Source organism: Camelus bactrianus, chromosome 30, assembly GCF_048773025.1.
Source record: "Camelus bactrianus isolate YW-2024 breed Bactrian camel chromosome 30, ASM4877302v1, whole genome shotgun sequence".
Lineage (NCBI taxonomy): Eukaryota > Metazoa > Chordata > Mammalia > Artiodactyla > Camelidae > Camelus > Camelus bactrianus.
The window spans coordinates 16,698,260-16,722,858 of NC_133568.1; the positions used below are offsets into that span (position 1 = coordinate 16,698,260).

Below are 24,599 nucleotides of genomic sequence, written 5' to 3' on the forward strand. Positions count from 1 at the left end.
TTTCTGGTCCCGTCAGCGTGAGGGAGGGGGAGGCGTGGTGATCAGACCCAGGCCTTGCGGCTGGTGAGTGGCAGAGCTGGGTTTGACCTCGGGCCCGATGGAAACCGCCCTGCCCTCGTCCATTTTCATCTTCTCCCTCATCAGTTGCCTCAGAAACAAACAAACAAACAAACTATAGAATCTTTTGTTTCAAGTCTGAGGCCTGTAATTCATTTACACAAGACGTTTTCTTTTCCTGTCAATTCAGGCAGGTGTGCAGGACCCCTCCAGTACTCATAATTCTGTAGCAAATCATGAGATGGAGCCAGATTCTCCAAAAACAGGTGGGAGCGTTTCAGCCCACTACAGCAAAGGTTGCTCCTGAGGGACCTGAATTTGTGGGGCAGAATCCCAACAGGTGGGAGTTTCAGCCCCAGAGGAGGGAGGACCGAGGAGTCTGACCCAGTGTTGGGTGCCCCTTACCTCCCGGGCTCCTCAGGACCCAGAGAGGCTGAGAAGGGGTTTCCAGGTCTGCGTCTCATTGTGTCACCCTAAATAAGTCACTGGACCTTCACCGACTGTCAAATGGGAATCCACAGCTCGGCCCCTCGTTCCTCACAAGGAGGTTGTGAAAGGAAGGCACTGACGGGGGTGCAGACCTCAGCTGCCTCTCAAGCTCGCCTTTTGGGCCTCCAGCCCCCAGACCCAACAGGAGCCCTGCCTTTCTGTGACTCAGTGGTGAGGGTCAAGTTATGGGCAGTGGAAGATGTGCAGGTGCCTTGAAGGGCTGAAGTCACTGCACCTGTGGGACTGAGCATCAAGGTGAAGTGTGGTTCCAGGTGGCCCCCCACCTGGATCTGCCTCACAGAACCAGCTGGTTACTGTCGCCCTGACCCTGCAGGTGCTCACAGCTGAGGTCGCTCCACCTGTGTCCAGGCACGGGCCTTCCCAGGGAAGACCGAGGAGAAAAGCAAGGCCCGTGGGCTGGCAGCTGGCAGCTGGCAGCTGGTGGCCCTGTGCCTGTCCCGCTTGCTGCTCCCTCCCACACTGCCTGCCTTCCCCTCCTGCCTGCACAGTCCTCCACCCCTTGGCATGCAAATACCAAAGACGTTTGTCCCAGGAAGGAAAATTAGGGGTGAGAAAAAGTGACTCTTTTCAGAGAAACTACAGTCCCTGACCTTTGTGGTTGGCACCAAGGCTGTGTGTGAAAGGAAAGCCCCAGATGATGCAGCGCTTTTCGTGGCCTCATTAATATTTTCCCCAAGTCCCTGGTACTGCCCCTTGCTCTGTCTCACCTCCCTTGGAACGCCCTCCTGATGGGAATGACTTCTGGCTTTACAGCCTCACCACACGCCTGACTGCATGTCTCCATGTGGGCAGGCGTTGGACAGAGCTGTGGCCGGTTACCGGGCGCCTGGGGGCAGCTGGGCTGCTGGGAACACCCGGGAGCAGCCTGGCCATGGAGGGAGCAGGGGGAAAGGCCAGTGGTGGAGAGAAATTCTTCTCTCTCTTCTGGTTTAAAAAGATCAGCTCCAGGAAAGTGGCACATCCTCGGAGAGGCACTTTCTTTGTCCTGTTTCTGACCCTCTGAGAGTGGCCACCAGGGAGAAGGTGAGTTGGCGTCTCATGATCTCAGGGGGCGGGGAGGGGAAGGCAGGTGGCGCCGGCGCTTGTGCCTTGAACCAGAGCTTATTATTTCACCCTGGGAACCCGGTGGTTTGAAAAATTTGAGTTGAAAAAAGGACCTTGCTAGTCTTAAGCAGTGGCTGTCACCGCTGTTGCTAATCACAGATGCGTCTGTCTGTGTATACCTGCTTGTCCCTGGTCGTGGTCCACAGGAGACAGGCAGCGTTCTCCATCCGAGTTGATATTGTTCCTGTCCCAAAACTGGGAAAAGGCACAGGTAGGCTCAATAGGTGGCCTCACTGTAGGTAAACAAAGGATTTCTCCTAGTTTTTGAAATGGAAATGAGCTCTCCACCCTCCAAGTAGGGACCCACGTAGGGACCACTTCCCAAGAGAGGAAGGAAGGTCAAGAATGGCTGAGGGCTTTCCATGTCCTCACCCCAACCTCCCATCCAGCAACACACCTGTGCCCCATTACACACCCTCCCTGCTTTCTTCTAGAAGAGGGGGGAGAAGAAGCCTGCAGGAGCCCGGGCTGACCTCACACCCTCCATGGGCAGAACTTCCCTTGAGTGGCTGGGACCCGCCAGAATCTCCCTGCACCCACACCAGTGATGAACGCTGTCTGGTGGGTTAGAAACCTAACATGCATCCCCAGGTGGTAGGGAGCTCCTTGGCATTTCCCAGCTGTTCTGACATGGGTATTTGACTGTGCCGTGTAATGTTCTGACACTGAAAGCATTTACACTCCGCACCTATGGGAATAGCTGGCTTCCTCGCACCTTGACAGCAATTCTGAGGTTCACACCTTCATACCAGCTTCCAGACATCATCCAATCTGTCTCTTTTTTCTTGGACTTTCACAGCAGGCGTTTGCCCTCTTGTTTTTATTTTCCTTCAGCTCCTGACCAACCCGCTATTGTGTGTAAGAATCATGGGATGGCAACTGCCAGCTGTCAGGACCCCGGGTGGGTTATATCCCTGCTGCCTCGTTGTTCTGGGCTTTGGGACGTACCGTACATTTGCAGACCACAGGCTACTGCTTTGCATTTCTTGGTGTAGAATCTGGTGGCTTTGGAAAGCTGTTGGGAAGGCACAAACAGGATCTATTGATCTGTTCTTTCTCTGCAGGTTGCTGAACATTAAACCTTTAACATTTGTCCCTTAAATCATATGCATATACTCAACCTGTGTCAGCCCCTCTCTACCTGATGCTCCCTACAAAAGGCAAAGAGTAGAAAGTGGCCTGACCCAAAGCTCAGAAGCAAAACTCACAAACCAGGGCTTTGAGAAGTATGAAAAGGCTTCCGGGTGGCACCCCAGACAGCTGGTCTTGGGGGAGTGTCAGTTGAGTACAAAGAGATTGTCAACCTGGAGCCAGAACGTCCAGTAGGATTTGATTCAGGGAAGGATGCTCAAAGCCAGGCCTCTGCTCCCTCCTCGCCTTTCCCAGATCAGCTCTGTCGAGGCTGCACAACACCCCTGGAAGAGCTGGGATTTCTTTCTGGAGGTTTGAACACGTGTTCTCATGTTCAAATTCGTGATTTGTATGCACTGTATTATTTAACCCTTACAAGTCACTCTTCTGAGACCCACTCTGTCTGTGAAGTATGCAGATTCCCTGAAAGAGTCAAGGCACCACTTGTCATCAGCATCCCAAGCATTCATTTAAGTCCATGTCTCCAAAAAGAAGCCGGTTGGGGATGTCACACAGACCTGGTCCCTGCCTTCTAGGAACTTGTGGGGTATGACAGAGGTAGTGACACATAAATTAACGTCCTGGCTGCATATGTCAACCCAGATGTGGACACCCACCTGTGAAATCAGAGACTGCATCTACTGATTGACATATCTAGGGCCTCAAGATCCTGTCATTGTAAATTTGGGTTCTTCCGGTGACCCTCAGCCCTGGCTTCACTTAAGTATAAGTTAGTATAATTCCAGCCAAATTAGAATTGTTTAAACCAATTTTTTCATAGTCTTTCCCTCTCTGTTTGATTTTATTTTTTGATTTTTCAAAAGTCTGGAAGATGGGGATTTGGGTCGAGATGATACCATTGTTCTGTCACTTCTGATTTCATCCTGTTAACAATTATTTGAATCACATGAGTGGAAACTTTGATTTTGAAAAATTATGCACTTTCAAGCTTTGACTCCAGAAAGTAATTTCTGCTCAGCTGTAAACAATTCTAGACGGTGACTATGAAAGAGGAACTGCCTAACCAGGCTTGCCCTGGGGAAGTCATCGCTCCCTTCACAGCACCTGATTTCAGAGATAAAGCGTTTTCAGGGTGTGCTGGGGGGTCGGGGGTGAAAAAAAAGCAACCACGTTTGATTCAAAACGAAACTGTGTAAAACAGCCCTGCTGTTTCCTCCTCTCTCCCTTCCCCCACTAACGACGCCTTCCATCACCCTGAGATGAACTGGGAAGGCTGGTTATTGACAGCTGGGCAATTTGCACAATAAAGTTTAACGGTTTACATCCCCTGGTACGACTCTGTCAATGTTCTCAATGGCTCACCTTCCCGGGTGCTGGTCCTCAGACTCGCACTGACTCTCTCTTCTCTTCCCTTTCCAGCGTGCAAACGCAAAGAGCAAGAACCAAATAAAGACAGGAACAATTCCCAGAAGAAATCCCGCCTGGTGTTCACCGACCTCCAGCGCCGAACACTCTTTGCCATCTTCAAGGAGAACAAACGCCCGTCCAAAGAGATGCAGATCACCATTTCCCAGCAGCTGGGCCTGGAGCTCACAACTGTCAGCAACTTCTTCATGAACGCCCGGCGCCGCAGCCTGGAGAAGTGGCAGGACGATCTGAGCACAGGGGGCTCCTCGTCCACCTCCAGCACTTGTACCAAAGCGTGAGGGAAGGACTCTCAGTTGGGCACAAGTCACCTCCAAATGAGGACAACAGATACCAAAAGAAAACACAAAGGAAAAAGACACCGGATTCTTAGCTGGGGCCCTTCACTGGTGATTTGAAAGCACAATTCTCTTGAAAAGAAAACTTCTATTCTAGCTGTAATCATAGACCAGGTGTTCTTTTTTGTTTGTTTGTTTTTAATGGCTATGGAGTCCAAGTGCAAGCTGAAAATTAGTCTCTTGGAACCGGACACTGTCCTCTGAGTGAGCATGCTAAGTACCCCAGAAACCCAAATGGGGCCTTCCTGGAGCAAGTGAATTTCATTGTGGTGTCAGCCAAGCTTAAGATTGCTTAGAACGTCAACAGTCCCACTTTGGGTCCTGTTAACCTCTTGCAGTCGGAGTTCCTGTGAGTAATAGTGGGACTTTGGCCTGTGTAAGGACTCTTGAGTTTGGGCTCCCAAGAAGCTACAAATAAGAGGAGAATCTAGCAACAAGAATGACCTCATTTGCTTTCCAAGTGCTTAGCCTCATCATACCATAGTATACCAACATTCGCAGCCATAACATTAAAAAAAAAAAAAATCAGAAGGACAATTACTGAGCACAAGTTTTAAATATGGAAGTTAAAAAAAAAGTCCAAGGACCTGTTTTTCCAACTCAGGCATCTTTTTCATTGAATGGTTTAGAAAGCTTTAAGTTGATCTCATTTACTATTTCCTTTTTCTTACCTCCTGGAAATCTCACATGTCTTGGATCCATCAAAAAAAAAAAAACAAAACAACAGATCAGTTCACTTGAGCTCAAAGTATCAAGCACAACGAAGATAAACAGAGAAGTAAGGAAGGTTCTGGATTCACTGCATCTGGATTTTCAAGACGCCAGTTGGGAAGTCATTAGGGAATCATTAGGAATATGGCTTCAAGCACATTTTGCCGTTTGCTACAAATTCTGTTTGTACATAATGCAGACGCACACTCAGGAGGCCAACTTAACTGTTACGGTACATGGAGCAAATGCAGCATTTTAAAAGATCTAGATTATTTTAGATCATTAATGTATCCTTCTTGGTTACCCATCACCTGGTCGCTCCTACTGTACATTATGACCACCACATAATACATTCTCATTCTTTCAGATTTGGGTTGTTCCCTTGTCCATCCCATTGGTAGGGGTGTTTTCAGTGTTTCCTAGCAAGGAAGAAAGAAGTCATTCAAACCGCCATATATGTTACTCATCACTGTCATGTAGTCCTGAATCTCTTCCATTGTTGAATCATCCTAGCAAAACAGCTGACTAAATCTGGAGAAAACGCAGCACACCAAAGAAGCAGGATACTGCAAACCAAAGACATTTACTACTTGCCATTTTCTAGCCTAAAAATACTGTGATTACTTTTAGAAGTCAGAAAGCCTCTGCAACTCCAAATGGCATTCAGCTCTTGCATTTGGCTCACCATTGGGCTGAGCGGACCGGCTATGCCAAAGACGTTCGCCAAGCCACCCAGCGAGTAGTTCCTGGCTGTCACCTTCCCACAACAAGCGGAAGAGCGCCCACAGAACCCTGGGAGATTGCAAGGGTCACCATGTGCATATTTACCAGTGAATGGCCCCAGGTGGGCACCACAGGGGTGTTCAAAGCAAGCCAAACGCTGCAATGATTCTTTACAGACACTTGAGACTGACTTTTTTTAATGAATTACTTAATCGAAACCAAAGAAACTTTTTCTGCACCTACTTCTGCAACAAACAAAACTGTCCCATTAAAATGAGTAAATAAGTAAATACATAAATCAATGAAAATCACCACCAACAAGAAGGAAGCACGCCAGGAAAAAAAAAAAACCAGAAACGGAAAAACAGCGAAACACACTGTGTTCAAACAGACCTCTGGGACATTTTTTGGAAGCAGATTTTAAAGAAAGGGTTGAGACAGGAATAGGAATGAGGAAAAGCCTCCGTGGCTGCTGCTTCATTTGACAACTCACACGGTAATCTTAAAGTTGAAGATTGTCTTTAATTTGTGCCTATGCAGTTTTTCAAAAGAACACGGAACAGAGCAACAGAAACCTCAACAGCTACAATACCAAAGATGAGGATTTCTCACACCTTTTGTTTCAGTTCATTATCTCCTCTTGCCTGGCTTAAATACTAATAGCGCCATTGATCTGTGTAAAGGTAATCAATTTTGTTTCTGAGCAACGAAAGGAAAGGGTCATTTATTTGATTTTATTGTTTTCCTTTAATTTTGTTTTATGGCTTTCTACCCAACATGGAATCTCTCAAAAGGTTCCGTGGACTCCAAGTTTAAGGTGTTGGGAAACTGAACCATTCTCTTTCTGCTCCGCAGAGTGTGGGGAATAATATTGTCCCTTGAATGTTCTTTGCTTAACCCTTAGTCTTGGTTCCTTCTATGTTCAAAGTCTCAGCATCAGGGGAGGGAAGGGGGGTTGAGGGTCAGGGGTAGGGGTCTTGGTGACACATCCTCTCCCGAGCCACAGAACCAAAGAATTTATAGAGGAATTGACAGCCTCATCTTCATGTGATTGCTACATCCTAACAGGGCTTCGTTTGGGGGTGGGGAGAAACATGTAAAAATAATTGTCAGTTTCTACTTTTCTATTAGCTTTTTAAAAATCAGCTGTAAAGTTGCATTTCTAAAGAAAGATATATATAATATATATGAATACATATATAGATTCAGCTTGACATTGGTGATAACCCCAAATTATTGCTGTCCAAATTCATGTCTTGTTTTTGTCAAGTGCTTCATCTATTAAGTACCCAGTTCAGAATTCTGCTCATTTCTCATGCCATCCCAGAGTACGTTTGCTGCTGCGGATGATTTGGAGTATTCAGATTTCTGTGAAAATCCCTGGAGATGGTTGAAAGTCAAGTTCAAGCCTTTCAGCATTTAACCTGTTGATAAATGGATCCATGGTACAAATGAGTTTTATTTGTATTTTGAGTCATCTCTATTCTATGCCTCAAGCATGATCTAGGTGGTGAGTGAGGTCCATCCACCAGACCTGGGCCATGGTCAGTGGGGTGCTCCTCTTCTGTAACTGCTGGGAAAGCTCAGTGGTCTGTTCCCACCCGTTACAGAGATGAGGCCAGCCCAGAATCTGTTCTCCAGGAACTGCCCTGTCCCATTGGGGTGTTCCCAGATCCCCCTCATTGAGTAGATCCACCAAAGGGACTTCTCAGAGGGGAAGTCCAACTCCTGCTGCAATGAGTTGATCAGGTTTTCTCAGGGTAGTAATTACCAATTTGTTCAGACAAGCCTGTGTGCATCCACAGCTGGCACTGGGGTGAGGTAGTGCTGTTGGGGGTGGGGGTGTCTCAATCCTAGAGAGAAAACATAAAGCAGTGTTTGGGGAGAATCCTAGCATCCTGCCTTTGGGAGCCCCACTGTCCATGGTGCCACCTCCTTGCTCCCACCACGTGGGGTCTCCCTTTGCAGGGGCAGCAGCCATGGAGCCAGGAAAGGAAGTGATTTTCCATGGCTTTTGTAATTCATACTATTTGGGGATATTCCTTGGCTTTGTCCTGTGTCCCTTTGTCTCTGTCAAATGACTAAGAGAAGAGCATATTTCAGCAGGGGAACATGCCTCTGGGTTGATAAAAATGAATTTCATCTTGTCTCTTTCTAAATGAATCCTTGTGACGTGTGGCCCAATGGTTGTTCTTCTCAAGATTATATTGGTTGGTGATTCTTTGGCAGCTTAATCTCAGCATTTCGGGCTCTGGCATCCTATGAAGATGTCTAAACCAAAAGAGGCTGTCTTTGTGGCCTGAGATTTCAACACTGGTCAAACCAGGTATAGTCACACACACGCCCTCAGGGTTCCTGGTGACCAGAGGAAGATGTCATAATGTAGAAAGGCAAGAACTTCCTTCCAAGGACTTCTGATAAATGTCTCATACTAGGTAATGCGCTACTAGAGAGAAGTGCTTGTTTCTTAAAAATTCTCTACATACATATATAAATACGTGTGTGTACCTATATCTTTCTGTTTCAAAAAGTGAAGCTCTACAGAATTTCAATTTGTTAAAAATTGGGAAGCAAAAAACAAACCCTGCAAACTGAAAGGTAGTGGAATTTGGCCCAGTAAGTTTCCTTCAAGCATTTTAAAAACTTATTTTCAGTTAATAATGTCAGGGGAAAAAAAAATAACTGTTTGGACTGGTTATTATTCAGGATCCATTTTCTCAATCCAAAAAAAAAAAATTCCAGGCATGCCTCAGCCACAAGCAATGAAAAGGGCAGTGTGCAGGGGCAGTTCCAAACCAAAATTCCCATTCTTTTTTTTTTCCTTGATTAAAAACATACATTTTTTTTTTAAAGTTTTTGGTTTTATTTTGGTTTCAATGCCAAGCATTGAGAATTATTCAGAATTTGAGTTGTATTACTTTTTTGTTTAACAAAATACTGCTGCTCTGAAATCAATTTCATTTTCAGAGTGACAGTAATTAAAATAAAACATGAAAATGGAAGCTGCACAAAATTCCCATTCTTGAGACAACAGAAATCCAAAGGCCAATGAGTGGGAAATACTTTTCTTTGTTTCTTTAGGGAAATAGGCTTGCTTTATTTTTATTTTCAATGTGATTTTGGTACTAGAAATATACTTCGTTCATTCTAGGAAGTTTTTATTAAAAAAAAAAAGAGCCAATATATTTCTTTTGGAAAAGAAAACAGCAAGAACAATAAAAACTTGTCCATGGTATTTAAAGGCTTTTCCAAAATGTTAAATAGTGTGTAGGTTGAACCCCTTAACGGCGCAGGCGAGATGAGCCAAGAAGGCCCCAGCCTGACGCTTTTGTCTGGAGAAATCAAAGCGTCTCCTCTACAGCATCTCTTTCCCCACAGGCGCTTGGCAATTGTGGGCTTAGGAAATTCAAGCTAATCATTATTTCTAGCTAAAATAAAATCAGAATTAGGGAGGTAAATCTGATACCGCACACACACACGCATTTTTGTAAGTCAGACAACGTATTTCAAAGACAAACATAAATCCCTTTTAGATAATCAACCATTTTACCCAGCATAGATAAATTAAATTTATGCCCATAAATTAAAGTTGATTTTTTTTTTTTTTAATATCACCACCACCTGGCGCAGGGGGGCACTTGCCCACTTCTGAAAATGCTTTTAGAATTACAGAAGTGTCTGTCTGATCACCGTTACCGAAGTGTCGTGACAGTATACCTTTGCGGTGAACTCTTGATTTTCAGGAGGTTGTATAGTATGAACCTTTCAAAATAGAAAAAGAATCTGCTGGGTTCCAATGTTGTTGAAGAACAATGGAGTATATGAAAAAGTAGAGAAAAAGGGCTGATGCATGTGGTCAAGGTTGACCCCAAAGCCCAGACACAAGGACTGTGACAATAACTGTCACGACTCCTAACAGATCAGAGCTGACTTTTTGTTGTTGTTTTTGCTGCTGCTGCCTCGTGATCCAGACTTGTTAGCCTAACCAGGAAGAGAGAGTGGAAGATGGTAGACAGAGAAGGGGTGGAGCTGGTGTGCCTGTAATGTTCCGACGTTTACCTGTAAGACTGGAGAGCTTAATAATGTTGTACATTTAGCTAAGACCAGGTCACCTCTAAAACAACAGGAGATTCTTGTTTTCAAATAAGGCCACAAAATCCGTGCTAGAGGAAGAAGGTGCACCCGACTTTTCTGTGTCAATGTCGTAAGTTAACGACGGCTTTAAATATGGACGTCCCATGTCTATTTTCTACCTGCAATGTGTTTCTTTCCAGGGGCAGGGGGAAGGGAGAGGGTTTGTTTATTTGTTTTAGAAAGTCTCAGAATGGGTTATAAAATATAAAAATAATTATTAAAATAGCAGAAGGCCTCACACAGGTAGACAAGAAACTTACGATTGAGGCTGATGGGCTATTGCATGAATCCCATGGGACCCAGAAGTGTTCATTGTTCTCAGATACCAAAAAGTCTCTGAAAGTCTGAGGCAAATTAAAGCTAGAGCCTAAGCTTTCCGTACAGGTTTTTGAGCTTGGTTGACTGGAATTAACCAGCTAACCCCTTTTTAGTGGGGAAAATGTGTATAGCAAAAAAAAAAAAATTCATCGCTACAGGTCTGTCCATTCTGTGGAAGTCTTCCACTCTGCTCTGTCTTTAGCAGCAGGCGTTCCACACAGCAGAAACCTTGGTAGATGAGTTTGCCTGAATCTTATACAGTCTGTCAGCTTGGATGTGTAGAGGTGTAGATACATCTTTCAGCATGTATTCTCATGGGTGTCCCCAAAGCAACTCATATCACCCGTGAGTGTCTAGACTGCACAGACACGTGCACAGACACCTCCATACATACATACATACTGTCATCTGTTACAATAAATAAATTTTAAACAATCATTTTAGCATGTATGTGGTACTTCTACAATGTACATTGTTTTTATTATTTATTGTAACATTGAAAACTAAAGTGCAGGAAAAAGAAAAAAGTACCCCAGCATCCTCATTCTGTCTATTCAGAATTATTTTCATTTGGGCACATCCAAGATAAACTCAACTTTCAAGAAACCTTGGCTATTAGTTAATCATCCGTGTAAGATTGACATATGTGCTTGAGGACTTCGGTTGAATAGCTTTATTCTGGATCTGTCATAACTAAAGCTGAATCCAAAGACCTGAAAAAGGACACACACCAAAAAAAAAAAAAAAAAAAAAGAAAAGAAAAGAAATAGTAGGAAAACATAGCAAAGCAAAGCGCAAACTAGTGAGGAATAAGTGGGCTCTGGTTTCCAGGGTTAAGACAATGGTGACATGGAATTGTGGGGCTGTGCTAGCTAGAGGGGGAAAGTGGTAATTTTCTTTCATGCTTGTCACATTTAAATGGTCTCCATGAACGTGAGAAAGTTTAGAGGTTATAATTCCCTGCTTTATTTTCATTGACTATTGAAAGAGGCTGTACATTTTGTCCATCAGAAAATGAAGACAGTCAAACTTTCTTTTTTTCTTACCCCTTTGGGTTATGACCCAACAAGCTAAGTATGTAATTAACTTATTTAAATTAGTTTTTAGCACACAAGTGTATAGGATTTTGGTAATTATTTAATCATATTTCCTTTGATTTTAATTCTTTGTCCTTATTTATCAAAATCTAGACCAGTGGTGCATCAGAGATGCAAAGTCCCTTTTAGCATTCCCTTGAGGCTTAGTTTGCTTTATAAAGCAGTGAAATTCTGTTACAGACAGGGAAGAAATACAGGTTACAAAAAAAAAAAAAAAAAAGCAAGATATTTTACCTTCTTGAATTAACTTTGAAAATAGTTTAAATAACAGTTATTAAATTATTTAAGTTCCCAGCCCCACCTGGTACCAGGCGAGTTTCACCTTTTAATTATGGGGCCCTCAGAGCCTTCATATTGTAACTTATTTATTTAACTTATTCAGCATCTGCTAAAGGTGCACTATAGAGTTTATATTTTTTATTTAAAACAACAGAGAGCGCTACAGTTTGTTTGCTGTCAGAACAACAGAGCAAAGTTTGTGGACAAGCAGTGACCATTCAACCTGAACCTTTCTGCATTCAGAAAACGTTAAGCCGAGACCCTGCTTCACCAGCCTGGATTTCGGGGCTTCTATACAGAAACTGGAAAAATAAATTTAAAAAAAAATCAGAACAGCAAAAAGAGAGAAACCCTGACACTAGCTGCTTCCAAGAATGAACTCTGTGTGTGTGTAAAACAACAAAACAAAAAAGGAAAAAAAAAAAAAGCAGAAAAAAGAAAAAAAAAAGGAAAAACTTTCTATTTCTAGTGAGAACCAAAGAAGGCTACCTCACTGACTTTTTCCATTTGTAATTTTAATCGTGTTGATGACACCAAAGATACCAAAGATTTCTTTCTCTGTGCGGTCTGCATTTTGCTTGTGCTCTTTTATAATTTTAACTGTTCTCTCTGACATACGGTATGTACAGCCACAGCTCAGATACCCCAAAGAAATCGTTCTCTCTGTGACGGTGGCTGCTAATTGGAAAGGGATATTTTCTGTGTTTCTCTCATTTGTTCGCTGTCCCCTCCACACATTCAGGATGCATGTTCAGATGCTGCCGTAATTGGATTCCTTAAATTCCAATTCCAAATTGGTGAAGAAGCCTGGTTGGAAGTGGCCTTCAGTCCTCGCCCCGACCTCTGTCCCCGCTTTGGAGCTATCATAGTCAAGATTTCCAATGATTGGCTCATAGAAATTCTAATCATTGAATAGCAGAGCTGGAAGGGACCTTAGGAGTCTTTCAGTCCAACCCCTGGAAGCCTGGAGGAGTGAAACAGTTATACAAGGCAAGTAACTCTAGAGACAAAGCCCAGACAAGCCTCCTGCCTTCCACTCTAGTGCTGTACCCATTGCTCAGTGCTGCCGAGATGAGCCACAGTTTGGCAAAGAAGAAGGTAGCAATCCTTTAGCAGTGAGGAGGGCCTGGGGCTTGTCACTTAACATTTCCACTCTGTAAAAAGAGTCACAGGCATTTCAGTGCCTGCCTAGTTAGAACCCCAACAAAAAGCCACATATGATCAGTTGCTTGTAAAGGTGGCCAGCCTTGCTACGTTAGGGCTCATGGAGGGGTTTTCGCCATGGAAGTACACAGTGGTCTAGTGTGATCACTGTTGAACCTCCCCGCTCCAGAGTGTTGTCTATATAAACTTTTAATTCAGCTAGAAGAGAAAGTTCATTCTTGGTCTGTTGAGTTTAATTATTATGGATACGTTTAGGTCAGTAAGAGAGAAGGGGAATTTGATCACCGCTTGCACATGTGACATTTAAGCTGTTTGGCTTTTTCCTTTTCCATTTGACTTGCACACGTTGATATATCGTTTTTATATCAACTCTGTATCAATATCTATTCTGTATCTCTAAGAGATACCTAAGCCTTGGATGCTGAAAAAGTATTCATTGTAAACAAAAGATGTCCCCCAAATTTCAGAGGAATAGATAACGCCAGTTTAAGAAGTGATTATTTATAAGTTGCTTCTCTCTTCCCTTCTTACTCGTGAGATTAATTGGTCTTTTTTTAAGTTTCTCCTGAGTCCATCAAATGATTAAATCACTGTTAAGATTCATTCTTCAAGAGTGATTTGTCTGTTAGCCAATGAATCATTCTCAGCAAATGGATTCAGACATATGTAAAGATCAGCCTCTAGTCTGCGTAGTTCTTTACTAAGTACTAGTATTTTGCATTTCACATGTGTTCTCTTTGAGCTTTTTTAAGAGACCATTTAGACAAAGAAGCCAAGAAGGGAAAAGACCAATCAACTCATCTGCTCCGAAAAAAAAAAGAGTGGATAGTGATTCCTCCATGGAAGGATTAATAAACATGAAAGTAACATGAAAAAAAAAAAAAACCTCATCTGGTCCGGGCCTAGACAGAGTGCAGCTAGTAGAGGGATTTAGAAGATAAATGGACAAACTTATCCCCTCTCTGTAGTTTCCATACCACACTGACATGTGAAAGTCCTTTCCCATCCAAACAGGCTCAGAGCTCCATCTTCCCTCTACACCAGGCAAACGTGTAAGGCCAGCCTTCCAAACAGCAAATTGCTTTGGTTTTCTTCCCAAATTCCTATTGGAAATAGAATTCTCAGAATACCTGGGAAACACAGCAAAGAAGATCTGGTCACTGAGCAGCGGGGTGCTCCTCTCTAAGCAAACACCACCTTCAGCAGCCTTCCGAGCACCCACCCCTAGAAGAGGGAGCCTAGAGAGATCGGTGGCAGCCTGAACACAGAAAACATCCCCGGTTGGCAGACCCCCCCTTCCTCAGCAATCCCCCCTCAGCCTCATGCTTCACGTGCAAAGTGTGACGTAACCACGGGACGAGTGCCTTGCTTGAACCAAAGCAACGATTTAGCCAGTCTGGACCTCTCTGTGCTTTTTTTAATCCTTCCTGTGAATACCTCAGCTTCAACTGGGCCTCCATACAGTAAACTGGTGGGCTTATTGTACTGTGGTGCTTTGCAACGCAACCCTGCAAAGAACAAGATTTGTACTAATACCAAAGGTTCTTTCTCTATGTCTCCTCCTGCCTCCCCTGTTCTTCTCCCTTTTCTAGTTCTTCACGGTTCCAAAGCTTTAATATGAACCTGGGCATGTTGGCAATGCAGACCGCGCAATTCCTTACCGAATTTTCTCAGATATACCTCATAGATAATAGTGTTTAGAGTAATGTTATTATAGCGTATGTAATAAATTATTCACTGTTTCTTTTGGTAACTGTGATTTAAAAAAGAAAAAAGAAAAAAAAGCTTTATACGTTTTAGGTTGTGCTTTTGTAATAGACGAAAAGGTGCGCTTGAAAAAAAAATGTATGTTCTTTTTTTTTTTTCCCTCTTTGGATTTTATTTATTCTGGATTGGGGAAAGTTGCAGAATGAGCCCAAAGTTTACAGTTTCATATTTTGCTGAAGAAACAATCTGTGTTCATTTGCTCTGTTGAAAAAAAATGATTATTTTCTACATTTGTGCTACTTGGTCTGAACAATTAATTGTTCTGTGTTAACAGTGTAGTATTATAATTAGCAACTGCCAATCAGTGCTATAATTTTATGCATGAGGCTAAAAGTTTAGCAGTGTGATGCATTGTGGTCTTAATAGCAACATTTTTCATTTTGAACTAGATCTTCTCCTTTGGTTCAATGGACTTGATTTATGCATGGGTGCCAATTGTTCGTTAGCGGTTGTGGAACAGTTGTGTATACATTAAACTGTGAAAATGTACACAGTTCAGCCTCAGACAGTGGTAATATTGGTTTTATTGGGAGATACCGCACCTCGAAAATACCTTGACCTCTGTTGGGATTTCAAAATGAGTCAGTTTTAAATCGAGTTCAAATTTGATGAGAAAGGTCCTTCCACGTTGGGGTTCAGCAACCTGCATTCCACTACTGGGACCCGCATAACCCAGCTGTATCACTCCGTGCAAGAGGGGTTTGGAAACAAGCGTTGGGAAACAACGTTGCATTTTTAATTTCCACTAAAAAGAGTCATTTTGGCTTTATGTTCGTGACCTCAGCCGTGTCTATGGAGATGCAAATTCATCCAGTTTTAGCCTCTCCCAGTAGAAACTCAAACAGCATCAACATCAATAATTATTCTCTGGGTTTTTTGGTGCATTCTCTTGGGCGACTCCACCAACTATTCCAGTGATTTGGGCAAAAGTAGATGGCCATTCCCCAAAACATCAGCTGTGCAGCCATATCATGGTTTTTCCTCCCCAGAGTGAGAGATGATGCTCACTTACTCTTTCCTGCCCATCAATGTTACGTCTGTCCTAAAGAGGGTATAAGAAGTTTTGAAACCCAGTTTAGGAAAACGATCTTTGTTTAAACCCCCTAATTCTCTGAAGCCTCTATATCTCAAAAAGTATCTTTCACTTGCAGTGGATTGGACAGACTTGTTCTTTCTGAACTTTGGGTTCTGAGACCCAATCTCAAGTTTCATACCTATTTCCCAAATCAACATGTTTGACATAAAGCCAAGTCAGCGACCAAGCACTCTTTATTTTGCATGGGAGTACAGCTTAGGAAGCCGTGGCGGGAAAGCTGCAGACTGCTCTGCAAAATATTGGAAATCACCCAGAGGAGAGCATTCCTGTTCCTTGTCAATAAGGATATATTGGGAACATGCTTTCATTAATAATACAAAGGTACATGTTTTTATTTGGCCTTATAAAGTAGATTGTGATCATGAAAGCTTTGTAATATATAGTCTTTTTTATTTCTCCTCTTATTAATCTGCCAAAGATGGGAATGGATCCAAGAATTTTAAGTCGGCTTTTGTAAGAAAGTTCATGATTGTAATAGTGTTTAATCTTCCAGAAAGCTTTATGTGTTCTTCCGCCATAAACCAAATCAATGTTTGTTTCAGTAATGTTCCCCTCACACTCACAAACCCACACACTATTCCTCCTGGTGCAGGTATTGTAAACTCTGCAAAGTTCCAATGTATTTTCGATCCAGAGTAAACAGAGGATTGTCTGAGACATGAGTGTGCCCAACACTTTTTATTACGAGAGACGCATGGGTCTGGCTCACTAGGATTTGCCAAGAAGACTTGTCTTATGAAACTCAAGGTATATTTTGTTATGCCATTTTATGTCTTTTTTTTTTTTTTAAACTTTGTGGAAAGTGATATGTTGAATCAAGTGTAAGCTGAGTTTTCCAGACAACTGAAGTAGCTCCATCGTGAATGTTATTTTGTTATTAAAGGGTTTTTACTCAATGCTTTGTGCCAGTGAATGTCCTTTTCCTTGGAGACACAGAACTATGGAATTCCCTTAGCTTGGCCTGGATTCCACTCCTGCTCTCACGGGGAAACGTGGGCCTGGCCTGGGAAATGGAAGGTCATGGACGAGAAGGCAGATCTTCACTCTAGGAAGAGATCTCTGTAATGATCAGCTTTGAAGAGAGCTGAGCCCAAACTTTCTAGCCTCACCCTCTCTTGGCCCCAACACGTCTCTGAGATCCCTGGCCTAAAGCACGTGCCAGCATGAAGGCAGACCCAGATTCTCACAGGAGAGGCAAGGAAGAGAAAATAGCAATCCTGAATCTTCTGTCACTCACCAGCCACTCACCTGTCCTCAAGCTGGGCTCCGCCAGCCAAGGTGGTGGTGGCCCAGCTGGTTGGCTTTGCCTGCACCATCACTGCAGGGTGTCTGCCTCCATCTTGACTCCAATCCGGTGGGGCTCTTTCAAATCAGAATCCCCCTTACCACTCTCCCTCTGCATACCGGTTTAGCTATTCCATCTATAACTTTTGCAAACAATTATTTGGCAAACGAAGAAAGGTATGGATGGGTTTTTCTGTTGTTTTGTTCCTAGTTTAGATTTTGGCTATTCCCAGTTCTTTGATCTGGCCAATAGAAGAGAAAGGGAAACCCCGGGGCCTCTCTGTGCCTGGCTCCTCTCTCAGGGACCATGCACATTGATCCTTCTTAGAGGACAGGCTGAACCACAGCTATTGAGCCAACCAAGAACATAGCACATCATTGCCTACTCTCTCTCTGTTGGAAAGCCCTATTCAAAAAGCTGTCCAACTTGAGGGGGTTCTCCCCATCTCCCTTGATTTGACCGAATTTGGCCTTCAGTTTAAGAGTCCAGTTTCTGTCTAGGAAAGATTTTTTCAGATTATGACAGGAAACCTGCTGCCTGGGAAGCAAGGTTAACTATTCGAAGACTATTTAGCTGTTGAATAGGTATTCATACCATTAACGGATACTTCCTTGCAGCCAGAATACTATTTCTTTTCTTCACTATGTGGTTTTGTGTTACACAAGTCTACATGGGGCAAGCAAACTTCTTCCCATGAAAGGTTATAAGACACCTGGCAAACTGGAATTCCTGAAACAAGAAGACAACCTTCCCCCGGACAAAAAATGACAAAGAACGTCTAAGTTTGGCAGGCTGGGACTGAGATGATACGGGCATAATCTCAGGGCTGGTCTCTCTTTTAATCCTTATCTCCAACCACCAACTCTTATTTTCCCCCTCAATCCTAGAGGAGTTCAGTCCCTTCTCCCTGGTCTCAGATGCCAAAGAATTTCCTGGGCAAAGATGATTAGGGGTTGCCCAGCATTCCAGTTAGTTCTCTCCTTCATCCTCTGCTTTTCTCCAAGAAGGAGGTTTCCTGGGCTGCAGAGAAAGAGCCTGGTCATTTTGTTCCTCCTTCCTATTCTCATATTTCTACCCAGACTAACATTTTATTGGTGCAGGCACTATAGGTTCTTTCTTGGTCAATGACTTCTAACTAGAGAAACTACCCTCCCCCCAAAGTCAGTAAGAACAAGTGCCAGTATCTTTTCTCTCAATTGGTTTTTGTTCTCAGGATGTCAGTTTGGGCTATTTTCTCATTTTCAGCCCTGACCTCAGAGGTGTTAATTTTGGGTGTTAAAAACACTTTTTAACTTTCACATGCTGGCCTGTGGGGCTTGAATCCTTTTTTCCAAACTGTTGGTTGCTTTATGGTTTTAAAGGTGACTAAAATGAGAGAAGGAAAAATAGGGAAAGAGGGAAGAATTTGAGTCCGTGCTCTACCACGTGGCTTCTAGGTCAGCTCCTCCAGAAACACGGCTCTTCGGTAGAAATCTAGGTACCTTTCCTAGGCCTTTACCCAGATTCCAAGATGACAAGAGATCCAAGAGTCACACACATACCTCTTTTCCTGTTTCATTGCTTTTACAGATATTATCTCCAAGAAAGTCATAAAGGAAAAGTTCAAACTTTTATTTGTAGTCAATCCCTTTGACATAACCTCTCATATTTAAAATCAGGAAAACACACCCCTAAAATTTGCACTCTCTTCTGTTTTGGAAAAGAAAACCCACACGTTAGTTAATCCTCATTCTTATTTTCTTCTCACCCTGGGCTATATTCCCAAAGCATATTATAACCCAGCTTTTGCCCCATCTCTGACATGTTAAGTCAGACTCTGCTGAAAGCTTTCGAAAGGATGTTCAACAGGGTATATGTTCAGTGGCTGCCCACAATCCTCGTGAGTGTGAGGACCACACACCATTCTCAGGGGACTGCTCACCCCTGGAAAACTCCCAGTCCTTTGGCAGATTTCTTTGAATGTTACTTGCATTTTCCATTTTGCTCATCTCCCACCCTGATGTCTTGGCTGCAACATTGCTTACACTGGATTCTTCGTATTTTTATTCCTATCATTAAATGGTAGTGCTGTAAATTCTGCAATTAATGTCGAATAAACTGCTTTCACTCACTGACCATGTCTCAGTTCGCTTCTTTTTGCATGGAAAGGATGAAGCATCCTTCCTCCCTGCTGCATCCCATTGTGGTTTCATAAAGGACAGCAAAGTTGCTCTGCTTAGTATGACGGCAACCTCTTACCTCTGACCGGATGCAAAGCGCACATTATAATCAACAAATCTGTCATCCATGCTCAGTCACAAAAGGCCAGGGATACCCCTGTAAAAACTGCCTGATTCTTTTTTTTTTTAATTGAAGTATCATCAGTTTACAATGTCATGTCAATTTCTGGTGTACATGATGTTTCAGTCATATGTATACCTGCATATATTGCTTCTAATATTCTTTTTCATTGTAGGTTACTATAAGATATTGAATATAGTTCCCTGTGCTATACAGTATGAAATTGTTGTTTATGTATTTTATATATAGTAGTATCTGCAAATCTCAAATTCCCAGTTTATCCCTTCCCACCCCCATTCCTCCTGGTAACTATGAGTTTGTTTTCTATGTCTGTGGGTCTTTCTCTGTTTTGTAAATGAGTTCATCTGTGTCTTTTTTTTTTAGATTACACGTATAAGTGATATCATATGGTATTTTTCTTTCTCTTTCTGGCTTACTTCACTTAGAATGACAATCTCCAGGTCCATCCATGTTGCTGCAAATGTATTATTTTATTCTTTTTTATGCCTGGTAGTTTGGTGCAGCCATTATGGAAAACAGTATGGAGATTCCTTAAAAAACTAAAAAGAGACTTACCATGTGATCCTGCAATCCCGCTCCTGGGCACATATAGATCCAGAGGGAAGTCTAATTCGGAAAGATACATGCACCCCAATGTTCAGAGCAGTATAGGTCATATCTTGGCTTATTATTTTCTATAACTTAGCAAGTTAAAGAGTTCTTTTAGTCATTTTAAACTTAAATATATCCAAGCTCAAAGGAATTCCATTAGGTGAAGCTTTGGTCTAAGCGAAAACTCACCTATTGCCCAGTCTGTAAAGCACTAAGTGTCTTTATCCAGACTAGTGGTGTCCAATTCTGAATATACAGTAAAATTACCCGGAGAGCTTTTTAAAATATATGGATACTTAGGTCCATCCCAGAGCAATCAGATTTGATAGGGGTGGTCCTCAGACACATATGTATCTGCTTTTGCTGTGTAACAAACCACTCTAAAACATAGTGACTTAAAAGAAATGACCACGTTGTAGCTCCCAGTTCTGTTGGCTGTCAGTTTGCACTCGTCTCAGCTGGGTGGTTCCGGTCTTGGCTGGGGTCAGTCATGCATCTGCAGTTGGCTCCCTAGATGGCTGGGGATTGGCTGATATAGGATGGCCTTTGTTCGGACCACCCTTGAGGCCAAGGCATGGAACAGGCATAATTGCTTCTGCTGTCCCCTGCTGACCAAAGAAAACCATAACAGGTCCAGCCCAGATTCACAGAGAGACGATGTTCGCTGACCACCCTGGACTGAACTCTCTTAATGAGGACAACTTACTGCCCCTAGACTGAAGCTTCAACAAACCGACACACACAATACCCCACACTGTCTGTGCTCGGGCCTGTTAAAGTAGGTCATGGTCATTACAACAACAGTTCATGTTTCATCCACATCCTATGTTAGAAAAGGTTGGAGAGCATTTGTTAATCTCAATATAAATACTGATACTTAACATGGCCATTTAAAAAATACTTTCCTATTCATTTATTTATTCGTCGCACTTTTCCCGCAGCCAGGAGTGCAGGTATCACTGTTATTCCCACTGAATAATTAAGTACAAAGAGTTTCATGCTCATCCTGTAACAACAGCTTGCATGGATGGATGTTCACCGTGTGCTAGGCATTGTGCTAAACGCTTTACATGGTTTATCTCATCTTGTTCTCCCAACTACCTCATGAGGCAAGTCCTAGACTTATCTCCACGTTGCAGATAAAGGACCTGGCGTTGAGAGATCGAGTAACTTGCTGCAGGAGGCAGCAGACTCCAGGGTTAAGCTTTTATCAGCGTAGAGCTTTCTTGGGTTAATGGCAGAGCGTAGACTAGTACTCACAGCTTGGGACTCCGACTCCTGTGTTCTTTCAACAGGAAGTCCTGATCGCTAAGCGGCATAGGTGGGTGGAAGTGAAGACAAACAGCTCAAATGTCCCTCCAGCATCTCCAGAGTGCGTTCCCAGCTGTGACGCTGTAGGTTACGGCTCAGCATTTGCTCACATCTGCAAGTCTTGCTGCACTCCACCCAGGACATGTGCGTGGAACTCCATGGAGCTGGCAACCTGTGACGGAGGACTTCCCCGGCCACAGAGGCGCACGCAGACGTGTAGGTAAGATTTCACTGTTGGCTGCGCGTCCTCAAAGTGCCCACAAAAATGAATTTTTAAAGGATACTAAGAGCTGCAGAATTGAAACCACAAAGAAAGTAGCTGGTATCCATACTATCTAGTGGCTGCAAATACATCTGCTAACAGAATTAGTTTTGAGTAACCTTATTTGAGCTTCACGTGGTCCTCAATGTCTTCATTATCATTGTCACTGTCGTTATCGCCTTCACCTTCAGCACTTGGGATGGATTTTCAGGAGGCCATATAAATAACTCTCCTGTCTTCTTGAGTTCAGAACTAATTAAGACAAAAATTAAAGTCTTTTTTTAAAATCTGCGTTATGGGTAGAACTGAATTAGAGGACATGAATTGGATTTGTGACCAAATGGGCTTCCTAATATAATCCTCCTGAGTTGAATTTACCCCCCAAACTGCCAGCCAACATTTCCCTCTGCTCAGTCCTGATTTCCTCTCTGCTCAGGGGCTGCTCCCAAGAGCACTTTCCAATGAACCTGCATGTGGATCTTGGCGTCTGAGTCTGCCTCCCAGGGACCCTAGCCTAAGACACTGACTTAGAGGCCTCCCCTCACTCCATTCTCCCCAAAATACCAGACATTCACTCGGGGAAGGAGGAAGGAAAGGGGAAGAAATCTAAAAGACTCACTGTGTTTATTTACTTTTCCCTTAAGGCCTACCTCTTTCATGTGCATATCCTCTTTGAAAATGTACCTAAACTGTGCTAAGATTAGCATATTAAATCACCACCACATTCGGGATGAACTCATGGCAGCAGACCATCTTCCTCACCAGGAAGTAATTTACCAGGCCTGTGGGCCTCGGATAAAATGTCTTAAAGTAGGGGAAGCAAATAGACAGAGGAGATGGGAGGACCCAGGGATAGACTTCTGCCCTGGGAGAATTTCCTTTGCTCGTGAATTTTCAAGCATAAATCAAGAGGAATGACCTAGAGAAGCAGCAGCGCGTCAGAGCCCAGGCTCTTCGGGGAGGTGTCGGTGCCCCTCCGTGGTGTTGTTCATGCTTCTCTGGTCATTCGGCCACCCTGGAGTCAGCTCACACAGGGTCTGCGCCATGATACAGACACAGTAACACATGCCTATCCGTGAGATATTAGCAATGAGTGTTTAAAAGCAACGTTTAAAGAAGATGCAACGGCATTCGGCCCTGAAGTAGGTCGTCTCCAATGCCCTCTTCCTTCAGCATTAGCAAGTGGTGCGCAATGAGCCCACCTATTAAGCAGACAGAACTAAGCATCACGAAGGTTGTGTAGGGATGTCTGAGGCACTGGCCAGACAGCAGAGAGCCCCGGGAGGGGATTATGCTCCCGATGGCAGTGCTTTTGAGAGCTAAATATTCTCAGAGGTGGGTAGGGACAAAATCTTCTTTAGAATGAACAGCTCCTTCAGGTTAAAAAAAAAAAAAAAAAAGCAGGGGGATGTAGGTATAGTTCAGTGGTAGAGTGCGTACTTAGCATGAACGAGGTCCTGGGTTCAATTCCCAGTACTTCCATTTAAAAAAAATTATAGGTGTGGGGGGGGGTGGATCTTGCAAAATCACCACATTACTTTCTAGTGAGCTTTTCCCCTCTAAACTAGGGGTAGCTACTAGGTTACCCAGTTTTTACTCTCAGGTGTCCTTAGGCAACTGAACTGAGTGCAGGGACCCCACTGGGTGCCCCACAGGAATCCACCTGCTCTCTGACAGGTACTGGGTTCCATGTTCAGTAATGAAAAATGAACATACACCAACCACCACACCTGGGTTCAGCGTAAGACGTGAACTATACAAGTTCATCACCTGGCTGAGGTCAGTGTTTGTCAGTTTTCTCCACTACAAAGTTACTCTTCGGAAGGAAAACCCTACATGCAGCCCACACTTAAGGAGTGGGGTACCTTCCCTGTCCCCAATTCCCTGTCCCTAGTTTTCCATCTTTGCAGAATCTCCAGCTCAGCGCAATTCGAAACTGAGGGCTAAGAGCCTGTCTGTGGTCCCAAAGCTGCAAACCTGCTTCCCTTCCACCCTCAGGGCTTCCTGAGCATAGACCCGGGAAAAGCAGCCGTATCTTTGTGAAAAGTTACCTGTCTCTCTGCATCTCGTGATACAACAGACCCAGTGTTCCCAGGAAAGTTCCAATCTTAGCAGTTTGGTACACTGTTCCCGAAATATGCTTTAATCCTCAATATAGATGGGGGGCGAGCAGTCATTAGATCAATAACACACACATGCACTCTCACGTGTGTACTCAGAGCAGGCCCTCAGCAAAATTCAGAAGCAGATGAAATTTACCTTTGATGCCCTTTCTCTTGCCTCTTCAGGCCCTCTCCAGAGGCCCCTGCTCCATGCCCTCATGCTGAGAGCCCCATCCTGGCCTGCTCTCCACTAGCCCTAGACCTCTTGGCCTCTCCTACCTCCTAAGCCAGGGTACAGTCACAAGCTACTTAGTGCCGGGGCTTGCAAAGCTGGATCCAGAGCAGGAAGGGTGGGAGGAAAGAGCAGGGTCGGTGGGTTGGCAAAAGCAATGATTTTTAATCCATGTGCCTGTCATTTCCTGAGAACTTTGAAAGTGAGCCCTCTGTGCTTTCAACCTGCAGAAGATGCAGTCATCATCTAGCTGTAAAATTGATTCTGCCTTCGGGTGTTTCTATTCAACCAGGGGATCCAGCTTGGGCTTTAGATTTGCATTTCCATCGCTCCCTCCGAGCCTGATGAAGTAACCTGCGTATCCCATCTGCCTCACTATCTCTCACAACCTCCTTTGGCTTCTCGCCTTCCCAATCAAACTTCATTTTGGAAACATTAGTCATTTCTCAGAAACTCGGGAAACTTTCTGCTTTCTCCCCGTGTGAAATTTTAGGAAAAAGTTCATTTTCCCCTCTAGGCTTATGTTTTACTTAACTGAAGTCACTGGAGACAGCATACACTTTGCATTTTTATCAGACCTCTTTCAAATGCGCTGGCACCGCACTTGAATTTCAATGACTGTGTTCAATGATTTGCTATAGCGAGAATCACAAATGCCCACTCCGGAGCTTCCCTGTTGGTGTAAGTCCACCAGCCCAGC

At 43.7% G+C, this 24,599-nt stretch overlaps 1 protein-coding gene across 1 annotated transcript in view; it reads left to right on the forward strand.

Moving 5' to 3' along the window:
- Positions 1 to 16,711, forward strand: part of ONECUT2 (one cut homeobox 2) — a 44,607-nt gene extending 27,896 nt beyond the window's left edge. The window contains exon 2 of the mRNA XM_010961319.3: positions 4,183 to 16,711. Within this exon, the coding sequence (XP_010959621.2) occupies positions 4,183 to 4,469 (287 nt within the window). The 3' untranslated portion in view covers positions 4,470 to 16,711. The remainder of the gene's footprint in view (positions 1 to 4,182) is intronic.
- Positions 16,712 to 24,599: the final 7,888 nt, after the last annotated feature.